This window comes from Saccopteryx bilineata, chromosome 6, assembly GCF_036850765.1.
Source record: "Saccopteryx bilineata isolate mSacBil1 chromosome 6, mSacBil1_pri_phased_curated, whole genome shotgun sequence".
NCBI lineage: Eukaryota > Metazoa > Chordata > Mammalia > Chiroptera > Emballonuridae > Saccopteryx > Saccopteryx bilineata.
Window position 1 is genome coordinate 173,188,323 of NC_089495.1, and position 20,792 is coordinate 173,209,114.

General features: G+C 40.4%; 1 protein-coding gene across 4 annotated transcripts in view; it reads right to left on the reverse strand.

The window, feature by feature from the left end:
• MACROD2 (mono-ADP ribosylhydrolase 2) overlaps window positions 1–20,792 on the reverse strand; it is a 2,105,833-nt gene that overhangs the window by 156,465 nt on the left and 1,928,576 nt on the right. For 3 of the 4 annotated variants that reach the window (XM_066237025.1, XM_066237023.1, XM_066237022.1), the window contains exons 10-11: window positions 13,137–13,178; window positions 6,635–6,718 (exon numbers count right to left, since the gene is read on the reverse strand). In XM_066237025.1, coding sequence (XP_066093122.1) covers window positions 6,635–6,718; window positions 13,137–13,178 — 126 coding nt within the window. The remainder of the gene's footprint in view (window positions 1–6,634; window positions 6,719–13,136; window positions 13,179–20,792) is intronic. The other variant, XM_066237024.1, reaches the window with a different exon arrangement.

Genomic DNA, 20,792 nt, shown 5'->3' on the forward strand with positions numbered 1-20,792 from the left:
CTGTGTGTGTGTTTCTTCAGTGCCTAAAGCAGGGTCTATACTGTCAATCAGCACACACTCACAGGCGCACGGGAAAGCAGTACTGAGAGAAGCTGGACCTGTGGACAGGGAGCGAGACCGGTGTGGCTGGAGGAGGGAAGGGGCCGCGGCATCTCTGTGAGCCTCCACTCCGCGCAACTGCGTGGGACACCACCTGCACTGTATTCCTGGTGAATAGAGACTTCTGAGACCACAGTTCCATGTGAAATTCATTTTGACCTTTCCAGTTCCCTGAATGGGCCGCAGTCTGAGAATTGTTCACCCGGGAGAATAAGACCCAGTTTCAGCAGAGAGATCCTTGGTCCAGCATCTTACAGAAATAGCGCAGAGTCAGAGACTTCAAAAGACCATGGGGGCGGGCCAGTGAATGTCTCAGGGATGAGGTCTGCACTGATGGCCAGTGACCAGAGTCCACCTTCCCTCTCATGTCCTTGACCTAACCTGGTGTCTTCTGTGAAGTTCTAGAGGCAGAAAGTAGAGGTTGAGAAACGGCTGAGGGTTGTACAAATATTGGAATACACCAGTAACTAGTTCTTTGGGAAGCTGGACTTGAAGAAAGGAGGACTGAAACCAGGAAGGAGAAGGTAGACTGGGAGAAAGTCCCTTTGGGACAGGAATGAGTGTGGTTGGGGGGAAGGGTGTGCTGAGTGGTCCCGAGGGAGAGAGCAGAGAAAGAAACCTAGTGACATCTGAGATTGTGCAATGCATTTTAAACCTTAGCTTATTTGCAAAATTGTGTTATTCATATTAAAAGGACTTTTAAGTATTAATATACAAGATAGATGAGTTTTTGGTGGGAGTTCTTCCTGTTGCAAATTCAATACACTTTGACAGACTGGCAGGTGGTTTTCATATATTATTTATTATTTTGTTATTATTATTTAGTGAGAGGAGGGCAGATAGAGAGACAGAGACAGACTCCAGCATGCTCCCGACTGGGATCCACCTGGCAACCCCTGTCTGGGGCTGATGCTTGAACCCACTGAGCCACTGGCTGTGAGAGGGAAAGAGAGAGAGAAGGGGGAGAGGGAGGGAAAGAAAAGCAAATGTTGCTTCTCATGTGTGCCCAGACCGGGGATCAAACCCAGGACATCCATATGCTGGGCCAATGCTCTATCTACTGAGCCAAAGACCCATATAATTATCTTGTTTAAATATCCCCACAATCTCACTAGGTCAGTGTTTTTCTCTCCATGTAATATGAGGAAACTGAGTTTTAGGTTAGAAAACATGCCCAAGTAGGAAGCATAGCTTGGACAATCAAGAGCTCTGTCCATTCTCATGCCAAAAGCAAGCATTTCTAATAATATGCCAAGGACAAGAGGCACAAACAGGGATTAAAAAAATCTGGGTCAAACAGGATCTATGGTTACTCTATCCAGATATGTTCAGTCCTTTTCTCTATGAAATGCCTCAGTACTCACATTCTCTAAGCCCCGCTTCAAATCCCAGAGCTGACACTGAAACAGGAATCCACGGTCAGCTCTGTTTAATGGGTGAATGCAGAGAGCACAACTAAAAATAAAATAGCCCGTTGAGTCCTTCTGCTAATCTGTGGCAGGAGGACGGTTCAGAATGGCCCCCAATCAAGCAGAAGACAGAGTGTAACTAAAACAAGACGGTGACATAAGGCTTTATTGTATTCTAATTTTCAGTATGTAAATTGACATTTTGCTTAAATTCTTGTTATTTTATGATCTAGATGATAAAATAAACCTTTTTTTTTCATGAGAAAACTGCTTTTCTCTACTTACACTTAAAAAACAGAAAAGCTGGTCAATCACTAAGCTAAGCTTGTTTGAGTGATAGCAAAGTCAAAATTATGACTGCCTGATTTTCCCCTTCACTGCACTTGTCACAAAAATTAAATTAAAGATCATGCTTATGAATATAATGCATGAACTGTTGCATGGCATTCTGCAAGATAGAATGTCCCTGCTGTCCAGCCACTCATAAAACAGCATGTCACATGATATTTTAATATGCAGAGGAAATAAGAGGACAGAGAGAAAAGTCCGTCACTCACGGAATACGAGGTGCATGCCACCAATGGTTCCTGTATTCAGAAAAATGTATTTTCGTAAAAACAACCATAATAATAACTAAAATAGCAACTTTAGATCCTTCCAACTTGTATAGTGCTTTCTAGTTCCCCAAATGCTTCCACATATAATTTCATCTGACAAAAGAAATTATTAATATTTTAAAGTGCAGTATCGGCTTGCTTGATTGAGCTTTGAAAGGGCTCCGTTTCCTAAAGAATGAGCATCGCACATGCAGGCTTGCTGAAGATTCTACGTTGAGGCAATTGTAGAGCAAGAGTCAAAAGGCTAGTGCTTTCTGTAAAAATATGATAGAAAAATAGCATTCATTTCTGAAAGCTGCTGAAGGCTTTGAAGATATATGTATAGAGAAAATTACTGTTCTAAACTTGCTATTGAATTTTAGAAGCATACATTCTCTTTAGTTTTTTAATAAATTTTTTTTGTTTTGTAAGTATGAAATAACTCTTGCCCATATACATTTTCAGACAAACAAAGCCTTCCATGAAGGAATTTTAGAAAATTTAGGTTTACTCCTGAAGAATGGAAGGAAGAGTATGAGAAAAGCATGTTTGATTAGAAGTGCTAAGTTATTTAATGATGATACTCTTTTAAATTATTTTATTATAAGAAAAAAGCTGTTCTAAATTATTGGGAGTTGAAATGGATGAAATTTGTATTAACCAGGCTCCTTTCAAACAATTCTCTCTATGATTTTGCTGGTCCGTAGATAGCATTCTTATTTATATCAAATGCTAACCAACTGATTGCAGATCTGAAATTACTAAGCTCTTCATTATAGGGATCGTGTTGCAGTGGATTAATTCAACTATACTGTAGTTCATAAAATTCCAGTCAAAATAATGAGACAAAGCTGTGTCCCAAAGTATACAGTGTAAAAATGCAAATAAATATATTTAGAAATTGTTGGACATTTTATTTTGATGTTTAACACTTAGCAAGATACTAAAGTAATAATGATTTCAGTCAAGGCTTCAATGATGGCAACATTTCCTCCTTCAATAGAACCAGTTCTAATTTCCAGAAAAGAGAATGGGGAAAAGATGAGAGAAGCTGTGTGGTTCTAGAAAAAAGAAGAGTTTCTGACATTAACAAGCGGCACAGACTTGGGCAAGTTAAAGAACCATTTGCAGACTGTACTTAAAAAAAATAACATTCTGTAGAATGAGAAAATTTAACCATATACTCTCAAAATTCTTTTGGATCTAAATATAGTTATTATGGTTTCATAGGATGGAAAATCTAGGTGAGTCTGTGTTCCAACTCCACTCTGTGGTCCCGTCTGACAATATATCTTAAAAGGGAAGCTGAGGTGTCAGTAGTACCTATGAGGGCTGGAAACAGGGCAAGGAACTCAAAGGTATGATGGAGTGTGTTGAAGCCAAGTGATGGAGAGTTAAGCTGAGTGATCTATGAATAAAAATAGCAAAAGCCCTGGCCAGTGGCTCAATGGATAGAGCATTGGCTCAGCATATGGATGTTCTAGGTTCAATTCCTGGTCAGGGCACACATGAGAAGAAACCATCTAATTTTTTCTCCCTCTCTCTCCCCCTTTTCTCTCTTTTTCTCTCCCACAGCCAGTGGCTCGATTGGTTCAAACATGGCCCTGGAAACTGAGGATAACTCAGTTGGTCAGAGCGTGGCAGCCTCAGGTACTAAAAATAGCTCAGTACTCGAGTATTGGCCTTAGATGGGGTTGCCAAGTAGATTCCAGTAAAGGTGCATGAGGGAGTCTGTCTTACTATTTCCCCTCCTCTCACGAAATAAAGAAAGAAAAAGAAAGAAAGAGAGAGAGAGAGAGAGAGAGAGAGAGAAAGGAAGGAAGGAAGGAAGGAAGGAAGAAAAGAAGGGAGGAAGACAACAGAAGCTTCTCTTACTTAAAAAGAATTAGAGAGATGACCAAGTTGGAAAAGGATTGTTAACCCTTATCCAGGAAGATGGTTATAGAGAATGGTCATGATTCACACTGCCCCTCAGCTAGTGATACAGTGTGCATTTGCATATCCAGTAGGAAGAATGATTCCAACTCTTTGAATCATGAGAGAAAGTGAAACATGCGCAGTAGTACAGCACAGGCATGCAGGTCATAGTGCCTTTTGTCAAGCTAGAAACCTGACAGATAATGAGCGTCCTATCGTGCCGGATTAGGCTCCCTGTCTTGATCTTCTCCCAGCAAGTTTTACTCCTCTGACTTTGAGGGTTACCTCAGGAACAAATGCACCATTCCCATGCTCCTCTGGCTTGACTGACAGTGACCTTTCACCACATTTCACAGAGAGAGTGTCCCTGAAACAAATCCATAGTGATCCTATTTTTGTGACATGGCAGATTCTGAGAACATAGATTTGGGCGAGGTGAAGCCATATTATTTAGTCAGATGAGGGCTGTGCCATGATGTTCCTAAACAAAGCAAATCATTGACATAGTAACAGCAGTTTTCATACATGTGAGGGAACAACGAGGAGAAACTCCCTTTTTAGTCAAAGGGGGCAGCAGTTTATGGCCCACCATGTGACGGTTGGACCTGACAACATCTCAGCCTTGGAGAACAGCCTTTGAGGTGGGTCGTGCACATCTGATGGGAGCCGTTCAGTGATGCAGGCCCTCTCCAGGGGAAGGGCAATTGTTGTTTAGCCCCTAATCTACTTTCCAACTGCGGCCTTAAGGGGTTGTCCAGAGAAGACCTAATGACAGCAGGAAGTAGAAGCATTCTCTACCTTCCCAACCAGATTCCAAAGAAGCATAGCACCTGGGATCAGGTAGAGCCTTTGGCCTTCTCCATGGTTCTAAGTGTTCTTCTCCAAATGATTCTAAACTTTCAGGCACATTTCAATGACTTAGGGTAATGTGTACCCTATCACAGTCCTGAGTAGGATATTAATTACAATAGCCATCACTAATAAAGAGCTGGACTTGTGCTAGGTACTTTACACATACTGTTTCTATTGTGTATTATTACAGTGATGTTTCTCTCCCATTCCTCACCCTGAAGGCAGCGATCATTCCGTTCACTATGACAAGCCTGAGACACAAAACACTTCCATCTGAGTCTCCCTCAGATCCACCTGCCTAGAGAGAGGCGTGTCCTGGTCTGTCTCCATAACAGCTCAGCAGGGCAGCCTCTGGCCAGGCGGCCGATGGGACCAAGGGCGCCCGTGCTTGCTGCTGAAGGGACAGAGGTTGTCGTCCATATTCACGAGTGAGAGCTAGCCTTCAGAAGCCCATGTGGGGGCAGGACAACCAGATGCTCTAGTCTAACTTCTGAAATAATAAAGCCAACGTTTCTTATTTTAAACTTTGTTCCAGCTTCCGCATCTTAGCTGGTCCTGAACCTGATGAGGATGAAGGCAGTGTCATTACTTATCATTTATAACCCTGACACTCACATAGCTGCTATGCAGTCATGGGGGGTGAGTGGCTCAGAGATTCCCCCTTCAAGAGAAATCCTGCTACTGGGGATGAAGCTGGCTGACAGCTTCCAGTACCCACACATCTGAGAGTCACTGCAGCATCACAGTCGTGCCAAGACTACTCTCTCCCGAGCTGCTGGCAGCCAGTGAGTGAGCAAGGGAAAGGGAAGCCTAGTGCCCATCAGCCTGCCCTGTGCACAGCTCGTCTACTGGCCAATCCTTGCTGGGGCCTCCCCAGACCTCTGACAGCAGTGTGGGCTGAGGCTCCTCCTGTTAACCCTCCTCCCCTCCGCCTCTCCCCACACCTGCTCCCGCTCTCTATCCTGCTCCTCTCTACCCTTCACGAGCTTTTTCCTGTAGGTTTCCTGCACTTCTGCTTCATCTTGACATCCTCCTTCTGGAAGACCCAAGCTGACACTGTCATATTATCGTTCCCTCCGTTCCACAGTGCAGAAAATAGAAAGCATAAATGCGTTCCCCTTTTAGACATCTATGCATACTCTTTAGAGGATCACTTGAAAACATGCCTCATCTACATTTTAAAAGAAAAACTTGAATATCTTGCCAGTGTTACTAGTGTTGTAACAAAAAGTCATTTCTTTATGAAACTGAGCCCCATTGAACCTGTTTAGTCAGTGCACAAATACAAAGAGATATGGGCTTTTAGAAAATAGAAGAACACTCTAAAACAGGAAACATTTCCATACCCGTGGCTGAAGCTGGATTCTGAATTCAGAATGTGTTCATGAGGAAAACAAATGATCCCCATAAACCAACAGCCACAGTGCTGCTCGTCACGTATGGATCTCAGCCTTCGGCCTCACGCAATTCCAGAACACTACCCCACAACTCCACGCCTGGCTGAAAGGGAGCATGCTTCACAATGAGAAAATAACTTTTTTTTAAATCTGGTTTTTATCTTAACAAATTAAACTTGAGTTTGATTTTTCACCATCACATTCAGGCGAGAGAAAACACATTAGAAAAAGAAAAAGGATTGTTCTGTGATTTTTTGAACCCTTAGAAATATCTGAACATGAAAACATACACAGAACTTAAGAAATTAAAGAGGAATTTCTTTCCTTGGCCTAATTTTTTAAAGAAAGGATGAACAGGACTTACCCTCACTGGAGTCTTTGGGACATTCTGGCTTCTTTGCTTTGCTCTTCTTGGGGGTTGGGGAGAGGCCTTTTGGCTCTATCCCTTCTGGAAGCACAAAGATTTAAAAACATTCTTATTTAAATATTTACCTGTAGGATTCAACATTATGTTAAACTTTAAAGACAGTTTCTTCTTACTAAATCCACACATACAGTAAGGCCTAAACTGCAGATTCATTTGTCATCTTGGTCGAGCTAAATTTTGGCAAACACCTGTGATTTTCCAGTGAAAATAGATTAAACTTAAAGTTCAGGTTTAAACATTTTTTATTGACATCATTAATAATTCATACAAATGTGAAGTCTTGAGTGATCTTTCTAAATTAAAATTTCTCCTAAAGAGACTTCAAATTATTTCTTTCCTCAGGAGATCTTGATTTAAAACTTTATGGATCAACTGATAGCCGTCATTTTGCAATTTCATCCTAAAGAAAAACAATTCATGTCTGCAAACTGTTCTGTCCACAGGATGGCACATCTCAAGAAATGCTATTGTTATCTACCCAGGAATCTAATTTAAAAACTGAGATAACCTAAATATTTTTCTTCATTTACTTTTCCAGTATAGCAACCATAAGTTCTATAAGTCCTATAAGCTCTACTCCAAAATATATCTGATATTCATCCACTGTGCTCATCTTTTGCAATTACTATCCTATCCTAAACCAGCAGCATTCCTTACCTGAGTTGATACAATAACCTTCTTAAATCTATCTTCTAGTTTTCTAATCATCCTACAGCCTATTATTTTCTATGAAACAGGCAGAGTTCTTTTCAAAACATAAATCAGATCATGTTGCTCTCTTGTTAAAAACCATCGCTCTTAGAATAAGATCTAATCCAGGTTCATGACCCAGGACAACATGTCATTTGTGTTCCACTAGTGCTCTAGCTCCATCTCCCACTTGCTCTTGGCCTCAGATTTATTAGCTCCTTCTGTGTTTTTCATTCACTCATAGGCCAGTTCCTGCCTCAGGACCTTTGCATGTTCTGCTTTTCTCTACTTCCCCTTACACACACACACACACACACACACACACACATTCATGTGTCTATGTCTTATTTTTAATCTCAGATCAAATTCATCTTCCAAGAAAGTCCTCTGACCTTCTCATTTATATACTTCATGCAAGGGAGATCTCTCTCAAACCAATCATTTGTTGTATCTGAAATTATCTGGCCCTCTTGTTTATTTCTTTATTGTGTTTCCCTCCTCTACTCCACACTCAAGAATGTAAGGCTCATGAGAAAAAGAGCGTTTCTCTCTAAGTATTTCTTGTGTCCCTGGTGCTTAGCAGTGCCTTGAGAATTTTATTTTAAATTCTATTTTATTCTTCCTTCACCCAGGTCTTTCTTTAATGCAGAGATATAATGGTACCCGTACCTAATGCTTACTTTTTTAGCAGCTATCACCTTATGCCAGGATTCTAAGATTATACTACAGAGCAATGGTGACTCACTTTTCTTTTCCTATTTATTAAATGAAGAACAAACAAAATAATGCATTTGCTAGATGTGCTGCTAAAAGCATTGACATTGTGGACTACAAAGGTTGTTGGGTATTGTATTAGGCTTTCTGTGGTTGTAAGTCAGTCACAGCTAAGGTCATTACCATAGTCAGGTTGAAAAATTTTATCAGTGACTACATTAGCAACTCCCCTGAACTTCTGTCACTAGGTGTGAGATTGACAGTGACCCTTCAGAATGGGTTCAGCAAAACAAGAGGTAAAATGTTTGGAATAGCTCACCCAGCACAGATGCTGGGCTCAAAGGGGTTTGTAAAACGGGCAAAGCAACACCGCAAGGGCAAAGTCGCCCCCAGAGGTAGACTCTATCCCTTCCCTGCCCCTGAAATTCATGGACCAGGAGGCATGTTCCCAATGCTGAGAATTCAATGCCACACCAGCATATCATGAAAGTGCGTGTTTGAGAATTAAATTCTCAATTCTTGATTTCTTACCCGAATGATAATTCTTGGGGAACCAGTGAAAGTTAATATTTGCCCACATTTTAATATTTAAAGTATCCCAAAAGTACTAGTACTTTTAAAAAAATTGTAGGGCACTCCTTGTGTGGTCCATGGGCATGAACATATGTAAATTATGAGCGGTCATCTTGTGACATAAGCATAGTATCATTTCATAATGGCCATGGAGTCACTCAGATGAAAGTTGCTGATATGTGTAGCCTCTGTGCTCAGGCTTTTACTTGTGGTTCAGCAGGAACAGCTCAGTCTCCTGGCCTGGGAAGCTAAAAAGCACCCCATGCTTCTCCTTGACAGCGTATTGCATCATTTGTGCTGTCCCTGTTTCTGGAAGGTGGAAGCCTGGATTTTTGCCGTGAGCATGGCTTTACTACCTGATGAACTCAACTCTGCTCTTGGCTCTCTGGTGGCTGAAATGGCAGAAGTAGCCCCTGATTTTCGGTCTCTGCCAGCTTAGCTTGGGGCCCATTTCAACAATACATAACCTTGGAAATGGTAGGAAAACATTTTCTATGTTAGAATGAAAGAAACTTTTAAAGGACTTAAAAGAAATCATAGGAATAATGCCAGTCTGTTCCTACCACCTCCAACTGGGGCTGAGCCTCACTTTAGGAATGACCTAATTTGACACCATCTGAAGTATTCCTGCCTCTACTTACTAGTAGAGTCTGGAGACAGGAACAGAAAATTAAGAACATGAGTTTTGAGATCCAATTCGCCTAGACTCTGGCTCTGATATTTCAGCAAAATCCCTCTTAAGCCTTGATAATAACAGTCTGTTGCCTCCTAGAGTTGTTAAATACCTTTTTATTTATTTTGGAGAGCGAGGAAAGGAGAGAAACATCAGTTTGTTGTTCCACTGATCTATACACTCACTGGTTGATTCCTGTATGTGCCCTGACCAGAGACTGAACCTGCAACCTTAGGGTATCAGGACAATGCTCTAACCAACTGAGTTACCCATCCAAGGCTTGTTACATATCTTAACTGAGTTCCTACATGTTGACTGATTGGCATCAAGTACATGCTCCATTAAAATATGACCCAGCAGCAGTATGCTGGGGCTGACTTGAGTCACCTCGCACCAACTGATTGTACCCATCTCTCCTCAACTCTAACATTCACGTTTGGTGGATTGAACAATAACCACAGTAAGTGTATTTACACCAAAGAAATCTGCAAACTTCACATTGGGGCTTCTTCCATCCAGAGAGTCAGTTTACCAGCACCCCATTGTTTTGGGCATTAAAATTATTGTTCACTATCACTCACTAGCATTTGTTGGCTGGTTGATTCATCCAATAGCCCTTCAATTACGTCAATTCTATTCTATTGTAAGACAAGAAGAGATGATATAGGGTAGAGGGAGGCAGCAGTTAATGGTCATAGAATGCTGGTTCAGACCATCTTGGAGACCAGCATGCCTAAATGTGAGCTCTAAACTGATGCCAGCCTGTTTACCAATGTCTGGTAAGGCCAGCTGGCACACCATGGAGCCATTGGGCATGGGAATCCCCCAGAATTTCAGCAGTCTGATATTAGGAAGTGGAGAGCACCTTCCAAAGCCCATTCTGCCTACAACCGTGAGCCACTGAGTGTGACCTGAACAGCTGTGTCCAGCTGCTGGAGACAAAACCCCAGGAAACCTGATAGGACTAAAATCAGAAATGATAATCCAATTAATATCCCCAAACCTCAAATGCTGACTCTAACCTTGTGGGCTCTGCATTAGCATTAATAATGAGTTCCTTAGAATCACTCAGTGGTTTGAATAGCTAGCTACCTCCCATTAAAAAGTCAACTCCCTTTGCCTAGAAATGTGTACTTAAGGCACGTAGGCAAATGATCCTTAGCAAGATCAGGCCCATGTGCTGCCTAGCTCTAAGGGCAGTGCTCTCCACAGTTGAGGGATTTTCCAAAGATGTTTTATGTGAGCAGGTTAAATGAGAAGAGCAAACATTAGCATTAAATTCATGGAAAGCGATACAAGACAAAGTGACCACTTCAAGTCTTTTTTTTCAACACAGATTCTTTTAAATAGTGAGATATCCTACATAAGTATAGGAATTGACATTTTAACTGAAATTTTATCTTGGACTTTATGTTTTATAAAAGGCGAGCAGAGTCCTGTTTTAGCTTGAATTGTCTCTGAAGTAGACACTGAGACAAAGGTCTGAATGCGAGTACTTAGCACGGGAGTTTAACCCAGGAAACACAAGAGGGAGTAGGGAAGCGAGACAGGAAAGGGAAGGCAGACAATACTGGGAGTGCTTGCTCCACCGGAGCCAGCCGGGGCTCCATCCTCCTGGGGACCTCTGGGCCATGGGAGGGAATCTTGTGCCCAACACCGCACACTGCCCATGAGCACTGGAAACGGGGCTAGTCTGAATCGAGGCGTGAATAAAAATGCCAACAAATTTCAAAAACATAGTATGAAAGAAAGTAAACTAATAATTTTTATATTGTTTACATGTTGAAATGGTAATGTATTACATACATGGTTGCATAAATATTATTAAAATAGTATTAAATTAAAGCCACTTGTCTCTTTTTCCTTTTCCTGATGTGACTACCAGAAAATCTGAAATCCTACATGAGGCTCACATTTGAGGCACACATTCTGTCTCCATTGGACAGTGCTGGTGTAGAACGCGACCTGCTTCATGCCTGCTCCTGACGTCTAGACCCTCCCTCTGCTTCTCATGCCCACTGGTCCTACTGCCCTGGGAGGTCAAGGGAACCTCAGGAATCAGACATGTTCAGGCCGAAGAAGAGTAGACAGGAACTATGATCATTGTTGCAATGGACTGTTATGAAGAAAAGGAACTGGCATTATTTCTCCCTGAAGATAATGAGAGGTCAGGGGAGGGAGAGAAATTTAATTTCACAAGAAGGACATTTAAAATTTTTTTTAAATTTTATTTATTCATTTTAGAGAGGAGAGAGAGAAAGAGAGAGAGAGAGAGAGAGTAGGGGGGAGGAGCAGGAAACATCAACTCCTATGCCTTGACCAGGTAAGCCCAGGTTTTCAAACTGGCAACCTCAGCATTCCAGGTTGACACTTTATCCACTGCGCCACCACTGGCCAGGCCAGGAGAAGGACAACTTTAAGCAAACTTCCCCTATTGAGATTCGTTGCCTCAGAATTCAAAGAGCTCCCTATTAATGGAGCTGCTCAGACTAAAGTGGTCAGTGAATTTGTAGGGAGCTCTTACACAAAATTAAGACCTCTAAGATATCTATTTTAATTTTGAAACCTGTGCCTATTTCATGCCTAGTGTAGTCACCAATGTGAGGAACTTATACTATAGAATTAAGTCCTATCCCCCTCTAATATCTATTAGAATGGCAGAGAAAACAAACAAACAGTAATTTATTGAGAGTTTATTATAGTCCCAAGAAACATTTCAGGTTCATTATAATTTAATCCCCCAGACAACACTACATTGTTCCTAGAGGTGTAAACTGAGGTCATGGAGAAAAGACTCTTGCCCAAAGTCAAAAAGAGATGGAGCTAGGATTGAATTGAGACCTATTGACTCATACGTTTATTAATAGGCACAGATTGAGTGACTACTGCAGCCCAGAGCCTATGCTTTTAGCCACTAGATTTCTCTCATCAAACACCAGTCTTTCTCAAAGAGTTGGCAAGCATCTTAATTTCTGATAATGAGAGCAATATATTGTATGTACAAAATGTATTTTCTAAAAATGGCCACAGCAGTATTTCAGGTCCTACAGGTTTTGCAGAATCTCATTGCTCTCCATGAAGAGATTGAGTCTATATTCTCTTTCCCTAAGCTTGGGTGAGCTGACTGACTGAGGAGTTCTGTAGGAGTGATGCTATAGTACCCCTGAGGCTGCGTCCTGTAAAGGAAGACTCTCTCTGGCTCGCTCAGTCTCTCTAGAAAAAACACTTCGGAACCTGGCAGCCATGCGGTGAGGAAGTTCAGACCACAAAAAGAGGCCACGCATAGCAGTTTCAGAAAAGTGGTCCAGCTAAGGTTTTAGACAGCTGATAGTCAATATCAATCAGCAGCCAGACATGTGAGTGAAGGAATTTTCAGGTGATTTCAGTTCCAAGATGTTGAAGTTTTCTGCTGCAGCTTCAGAGCTGGCGAAACAGGTTTATCACGTCTCTCCTGCTATATTCTGTCTGAATTCTTGATCCACAGTATGAATGAGCACAATAAGTGTTTTAGCCATTAAGTTTTGGGGATAATTTGTTACACAACTCTATTAACTACAATATCATGTTTCATTTTTAACTTAGCTATCAAGAAGCTCAAAGTCAAGTTTAATGCTTAAATACAGTATGCTAAATGCATAAGAGTTAGCAAAATAACCTTATCTTATGATCTTGAACATTCATTTCTATTTTATTAACTTTATTTTGTCTTATGTTTAAAAAAGGTAAAGTGTGCATAATCAACAGAAGATCCTTGCCTCTCCTCTAAGAGTAAAATCATAAATGTAATACCTGAATCTTTTTTCATGTCAACATCTTTTTCTTCATTATCACCTATTAAAAAATAGAAAAAGACAAAGAAAAATTTATATATTTATATGAAACCTAGAAACATTTGAATTCTCCAGCTTGACTAATAAAAAATAAAGAAAAGAAAAAAACCTTAGTAGAAAAGAAAGTGAGAAATCATGAATTTTTACTGTCTTACATTATCGTGCTAAATTAGGAAGAAAGTATACACATTAGAGCACAATTTAAAACTTAAGGTTTATATTTCTTTTTTAAAAAATTGTAGTCCTGGCCAGATAGCTCAGGAGGTTGGAGCATTATCCCAAAGCACAGAGACTGCTGGCTCAATCCCTAGTCAAGGTACATACAGGAATAGATCAATGTTCTTGTTTTACTCTCTCTCTCCCCTTTCTCTCTTTGCTAAAATAAATAAATAATTTAAAAAAATTGAATACATTTATAACAAGCTATCTATGCAATAATGTGTTTTAGTTATAAAAATTCTGCATGGTCATTTATGTCACTTTTATTGCTAAAAGAATAAAAACCACAGACTTTAAATGTCACATATTCTGCATTTATTAAAGCTATGCATGCTCACCTCAAGTATCTGAGAAGCTTGGGCATCCATTTGGCTGTAGGTCAGCACAGTGACCAATCCCTGCACGGCACCATGAAAAGTGCTAGCTAGATATCAATGCATATCTCAGCCTTTAACAATGTGCCTTCATGTCGCCACCAACTGAACCACTACACTTAACTCTTCTCATCTCACCTCCCAGTGCAACCCCCTATAACTGGATAAGGACATGGGCTTTCTCTATACTCTAGTCTAGATGACATATTTGCTGTTTTGAACTTTGGCATTGTCCTCTTTTATCCTTAAGTATTCCTCATATCCAGACTGCCAAATCTTGTCCATTTCTTAATGTTTCCCTCTCTCTACTCATATACAGCAAATACAGACTGTCAGTGCCATCTCCCCTACCTGTATGGTGGTTTCCAAAGTGGTCTTCTCTTCTTCCCACCTGACTCCAGTCACTTTTACAGGTAGCTGCCAAGTCAATCTTACAATACAACTCTGATCTGGTTCACAGCCTTTCAGAGACATCTCTCTGTCTAGTGAGAAAAGTCTAAGCCTAAGCTCTCTGGGGTGAAACTCAAGGCCAAGATGTCTGGTTACAACCACTTCTCTCAATTTCACCATCCCTATTCCACTCCTGCTACCACCTACAAGCCTAACAACACTTGACTTTTCTCTGTTTTCTCAAGGGCCCCTTTAGTTTCTTTTACCTGCCTCAGTACTGAAAGCAAGGTCCTGCTCCATTGATTCACACTCAATCTTCAGGGCCAAGTTGAGGTGCCATAACATCTGCTCAACCCAAGTTTGAATGAATAGTCTTCTCTTTGGCATATCTTATTTTTACTGCTGTCAGCATATGGACTTTGAGGACCTGTGGGTTTAGATATGCATATTGGCTCCCCCTTCCCTTTCACTAGGTATGTAATTGTGGAGAAGTTACCTAACTTTCCTGAGTTTTACTTTCATCAGTCACAAAGTGAGATAAGAATACTGCCTCCTGATGGAGTTGTAAGAAATCAATGAGATAATAGCACATAAAGCACTAGAACAGGTACTGAAACACTGGTAAGTGCTAAGTATTAGCTATTATTACCATCAAATTCTACAGTTACTTGTTAACATATCTGTCTTCCACATTTTCATCTCTATATCATAAATTATGCAAAGATAAAGACCATGTCTAATGTTCCTTTATATTCCCTGGCACCTAATATACTTAATTTTATACTCTAGAATCAATAAAAAAATTTACACCGAATTAAATTTCTATTTCTATATTACTCCTACATCTAAAGATACCTTGTATCTATGTGATTATTTCAAAACAATAAGGACTCAGTAAAGATTTGCAACTTCCTCCTGGATGTTTTTTATAATGTAGTCATCTTTTAGCTAAATTTATTTAATATGGCACTTTTCTTAGTGTTAATTATGAATAAAGATTAAAGGTATATTAGTAAGTGGAAATGAAAAATGTATTTATTTGAGGCTTTAAAAATGTAATTTTAGCTTTTAAAGAAGTAAATTTTCTTCTGTTTAAATATGTTAGAAACATTAGTGATTTTTTTATACAATTTCTTTCTTTCATTCTTTCTATGAATGTAATTTTAGGAGGAAGAATATCTTTTCTTAGAAATACTATTTTCTGATGAAATAATTATGAAATGTTACAAAGTAAACTCTTCACAGATTCTTCCCTGAACTTAATATATTTAAACAAAATTGTATTTCCAGAACCACCTAAAGTATCTATGATGACAGAGTGGGGTGAGGAAGAGGCGTTAAGTTTCTAGGAAGAGATAAAAGAAGAGTCCAAGATCTCTTTGCTTTTCACTCATGTAGCCATCAGTCCACCTGACAAACACTCTTTGGTAGCCTATCATGGACAAGGCTTTGTGTTGGGGATGAATCAGACTCTGAAGCAGGTGTCTAGAAACTTGCCATTAGTAAGGAAACTAGGACATGCAGCTAAATTTGAACACATGGTTGAGAGTTGTCAGTGTCATCATACAAGGTGACAGAGAAGGGACAGATGCTTCTAGAGGGCTTTTGGGAAGGGTTCTTAAAAAATGTGACATTAGAGCAGATATTTGAACTTTATAGACTGCACTGATAATATCATCTCCAGAAAAATCCCCTGTATTGAAGGCTCAGACTGGTGTTTTCATTCAATCATTCATTCACTCCATGAATGCGCTCATTTATTCACACAAGAGTATATGCAAGATCTGAAGACTGGATTTACTTCCAGTCCAACTACATACAGCTGTGCAATCTGGGGAAAATTGTGTAACCCTGCACCTTAGCTTCCTCACCTGGAAGATAAGGATAATGAAAGTACTAATCTTCTAGAGTTGGCAATACATGTACAATGCTTACCAGAATGAGCACTCAAGAAGTACTGGTTATCACTATTAGCATGTCAGTATATACTATTTTTACTATTTAAACGACCATTTATTGACCAGCACCATGTACTAGAACTGTGTAAGTCCCTGAAGTAACGTGCTGACAGTCCATTCCTTCACAGAGCTCCCTGAGAAGTGGGTGATACTGAAACACGGAACAACAACCAGAGGAGGAAGTAACAGATTCTCTGGTGCAGGTAGGAAGAGGTGCTATTGGAAAACAGACAAGAGGCAGCTAAGAAAGCTGAATCCCAATGGGGGTCAGTTCACTAGGGGAGAAGAAAGGCTGCAGCAGAGCCCAGCAGGTGTGGGGCCCTGCCTACTTCCCTCCGCCTGTGATGCTCCAGTGATTGCCAGCCTGACATCCAGGCACAAGCCTCCAGGTCTCTTTGACTGAGGGCTTTTTCTCTGTTGCTTGAGCTACTCAAAAATACCAGAGAACTCACACACACACACACACACACACACACACACACCCTTTCACAAATGAATGACAAGATTTGCATGTAAGTACTCTAGCCCCCTTGATTCCCAGGTGGGCTAATTCTGAAGCATTTCTATACTGTGTCCCAGAGTGTCCCCTTCTCCAACCATGGAAATGAGCCTCAGTGGTCCAATGGTAATGGTTATAACTTAAACTTGCTGCGTTCCTTCACCTCCTTGTCTGACTGCCTTGCTCCTTTGAGGGTGTCTCCTGGGACTATCTTCCAAATAAATGAGTCCCACTTGAATTCTCGCTTCAGGTGTGAGACTCAGCCGAAGACAAGAATAACTGTGCTCAGGAGAGGGAAAAGCAGCTGGGAAAACACGTGGATATAAATGGTCAAGATGTTTTTAAGGAAACAAAACGAGCTCTGAATGGCTGAAGAGAGGAGTCGTAGGAGACACGAAGGATAAACTGATCTGTTCTGGCTGAGTAATGAAGGATCTTCCATGCTGGGTGTGATGATTAATTTTACATCACAACATGACTGGGTCAGGGTCTGCCCGATAACTTTGCCAAACCTTCTTTTGAGTGTGCCTGTCAGAGTCTTTCTGGTTGAAATGAACATTTAATCAGCAGACTGAGTAGAGCAGACCACTATCCCTGATGTGGGTGGACCTCATCCAATCAGTTAACTATTTCTTCCTCCAGGAAGAGGACACTCTTCCTGCCAGCCTGCTTTTGTGCTGGGGCATCAGATTCTTCCTGCCTTTGACTCAAACTGAGACATCAGCTCCTCCTGGCTCTCCAGCCTGCAGGCATTTGAACTGAAATTCTGTCATTGTATCTCCCGGTCCTCAGGCTTTCAGACGCCTACTAGAACTACACCGTCACATCTCCTGGGTCTCTGGATTGCCTACAGCAGATTTCGGGACTTGTTAGCCTTCATAATTGTATAAACCAATTCTTTATAATGAATCTCTTTCCATAGCTGTATCTTTTTCTATGTACATATATGTTATTGGTTCTGTTTCTCTATAGAATCCTGATTCATACTCCAGGTTGAAACATTTACACTATACCCTGAAAATTAAACAACTTTAAACAAAAGAATGACACACCATCTTTTGAGCAATAACATTTTTTTTTCATGAGAGAACTTTACTAAAATTCTACAAACCCATGCTTTTAATATTTTGGTATTATTGGTATAAAAATCAAGCACAGAAAATTTTGGGTTTGCAAAGCACCTAATGTGCTATTACTGGTTAATAAAATCCACTTTTGTTCAACATGATTTTATACAATGTGTTCACTTCAGCTACATTTCTGCCACACATTTCTAGCTAGAATTTTGTTCCCTAACAAAACCAAGAACCAAAGAGACAATCTATCAAAGAAGATGCTAGTTTATGGAGATAGAAAATGATGCCAATCAAAATTCGGAGCCATTAGGAGACTGACGGAGCCAGTGCCCTTTTCAATGTATCTTCAAGCATCATACTTCTTTGTTAGAGGACAAAAATGAAATAAAAGATCCTTACCCAAAGTGATACAGATACCATTTCAGAAAAGAGAGCAATCCGTCAGATGAAATTGTTCTGTGTGTTCAGAAATCCAATTCCAGAAATCCCTTCTCTTCCTAGACAGGGGTCTCTGAAGGGGCCTCTCAGATGCTAATTTCATAATAGATGCTCTTTTTATTCACAACATCACTCTCTGCCAGTTTGCCCTGCTGAGTTCTGCACAAAAGGTATAAATATAACTAAAGTTCTTAATTTGATAAAAAAAAAAAAAATCAGTGTGAACACCAACCAGTTTTCCATACCATGGGTTTTGCTGTGATTTGAGATTTGTTTTCCTCCTTTACCTAGAGCAAGCCTGAGAATTGCTGGTCTGAAGATGTACTGATATTTGTGTGCTAGGAGAGAATCTTCTAGAAACAGCAGATGTCCTGCTTTTTGGATATCTGAGCTAAGCTAACTTGTGATGTCTAACCAACATGAATGCTGGTGAGGGGGTGCTGACATCACACAATTCCTGGGACTGAAGAGTAGTTATTCTCTTCATAAGATAGAATATGTTTCTTCTGTGCTTGAAATCTCCCAGCTACCATGTGGCTGGGTGGCATGGTTATCATGGGTCATGCCCAGGACCCTTAGATTGGCTAAGGGCAGTAGTGGGATTCAGCCGGTTCGTACTGGTTCAGCATAACTGATAACCTAATTTTTTGTTGAGTTCGGTTAACTGGTTGTTAAAATGACACTTGTAATCAGGGTTCTCTCTAAGTTGGCCGCCTGGGCAGCCACCCAATGTGGAAATCACAAATTTACACTCCTTACTCTTTTTTAACATTCATCTGCACAACAGTGTATTCTAAGCACCTGTAGTAATGTTCATTCCATCCATAGGTGAAAAAAAAAATTGCAAGTGAGGATGCCAATCAAGAAGCAGTGTGGAAATATATTAAATAACAGTTTCATTGTTTTTTTCAGGTATTATTTAATATTTTTTGTTAATATTTTATAATTCTTTCTTATAAAATCTAGTTTTGTGTGCCTTTTTTACTATTCTTATTTAAGTATCAAATGCATGAAATAATAAACTACCTATCATTATATCTTTTTTTTAATACTTAAAACGGTCATTAAGGCAGAAACTGGTTGTTAAATCATTTGAATCCCACCACTGGCTAAGGGACATGTATGAGAGTATTTTCAAAGGAACCTGTAGGTTGTAGGAAAAAGGAGCATGTTATGAAGGAGAGAAAGTTACCCAGATGAGCTATTAGGGCAGCCTCTCTACTTTCAAGAAAATAAAAGGACTGGCACCCAAAATAGATCAGACAATTTCCTTGTCAAATCTCGGGGACATCCATGCCGAGGGCAGGCCCACCAACCAAAACAATTATAGTAATCTTGTGGCTTTCATTCCATGTGCGGCCAAATCGCTGAAGGTTTAGCTTCATACTGCAGGCTTTTTTTGTAGCCCTTATTATGTTTTAAAAAATAATTCATTACCAAGGGCTTCTAGGAGCAATTTGAATTTACAGAGAAAGGAAATATTCGCAAAAATAAAGTGCTCCAAGTATTTTAGGGTTTCCATGAAGTAGGGAAGGTATTGGTATTCTCATGGTTTCTTAGGAAACTGGACAAAGCAGAAATTCCAAGCAAAGAATGACTGATAATGGAGCAGTCCTCACAGAGCTGGGCTCCTGTCATTAGGTTGAAAACCTGGACCCACTGAATCTAACATTTACTAAATACACTTTCTGAAAGGTAGTTGATAGGGTTAAGATATATTAAAAACAAACAAACAAACAAAGAAACAAACAAACAAACAAAGTCACATGCCCCAAACTCTTGCTCCAATGGTCTTTGGCCAAGAGGAACACTCAAATCTCATAAATTTATAAATCAGTCAATCAATAAAAGGAATTACTTAGAAAACTGCATGGTTTGGCTGCTTTTGGCTTGGACAATGGGCACATGATGATACCAACTACTGAGATATGAAATTTGAAAGAAGGAGGATGGGTTAGGGGAGATTTTGAGCTTGGTTTTAGATGTGTTGAGTTGGAGATGTCTGAGGAACCCCCAGCTGAAGATAACTTGTGTGTAGGGGAGTGTATCAGAGAGGAATGGCAGGAAGAGACACGGAAGAGTGATCAACAAGATAAAGGCTGCCCAGTCAAGTAAGTCAGAGGCTGCGAAGGGCAATGTGGAGTCATTTGATCAGATATGCACTGGTTTCAATAACCATGCTCCACCCATCACGGAGGAATCAATGAGGACAGGGTGGTAGCAAGGTAGAGCTAATCACATGATTTCTGTGGATTATGAGTAAATAGCAACTAAAGGAGATAATTCTTCAAAGGCTTGTGGCCAAGAGTGGAAGAGTTGAGCCCAGACATAAAGTGCAATATCAGTAGGAGGATTTTCATTTACCCTTTTATATTTATACTCCTTTTTTTTTTTTTAAGTGAGAGGTGGGGAGGCAGAGACAGATTCCTGCATGTACCCTGACTGGAATCTACCTGGCAAGCCCCCTTCCAAGCAATGCTCTGCCCATCTGAGCCACTGCTCTGTTGCTCAGCAATCAAGCTATTTTAGCACTTGAGGTGAGGCTTTGGTGCCATCTTCAGCACCCAGGACCAACTTGCTCAAACCAATCAAGCCATGGCTACAGGAGGGGGGGGGGAGAGAGAGAGAGAGAGAGAGAGAGAGAGAGAGAAGAAACAGATG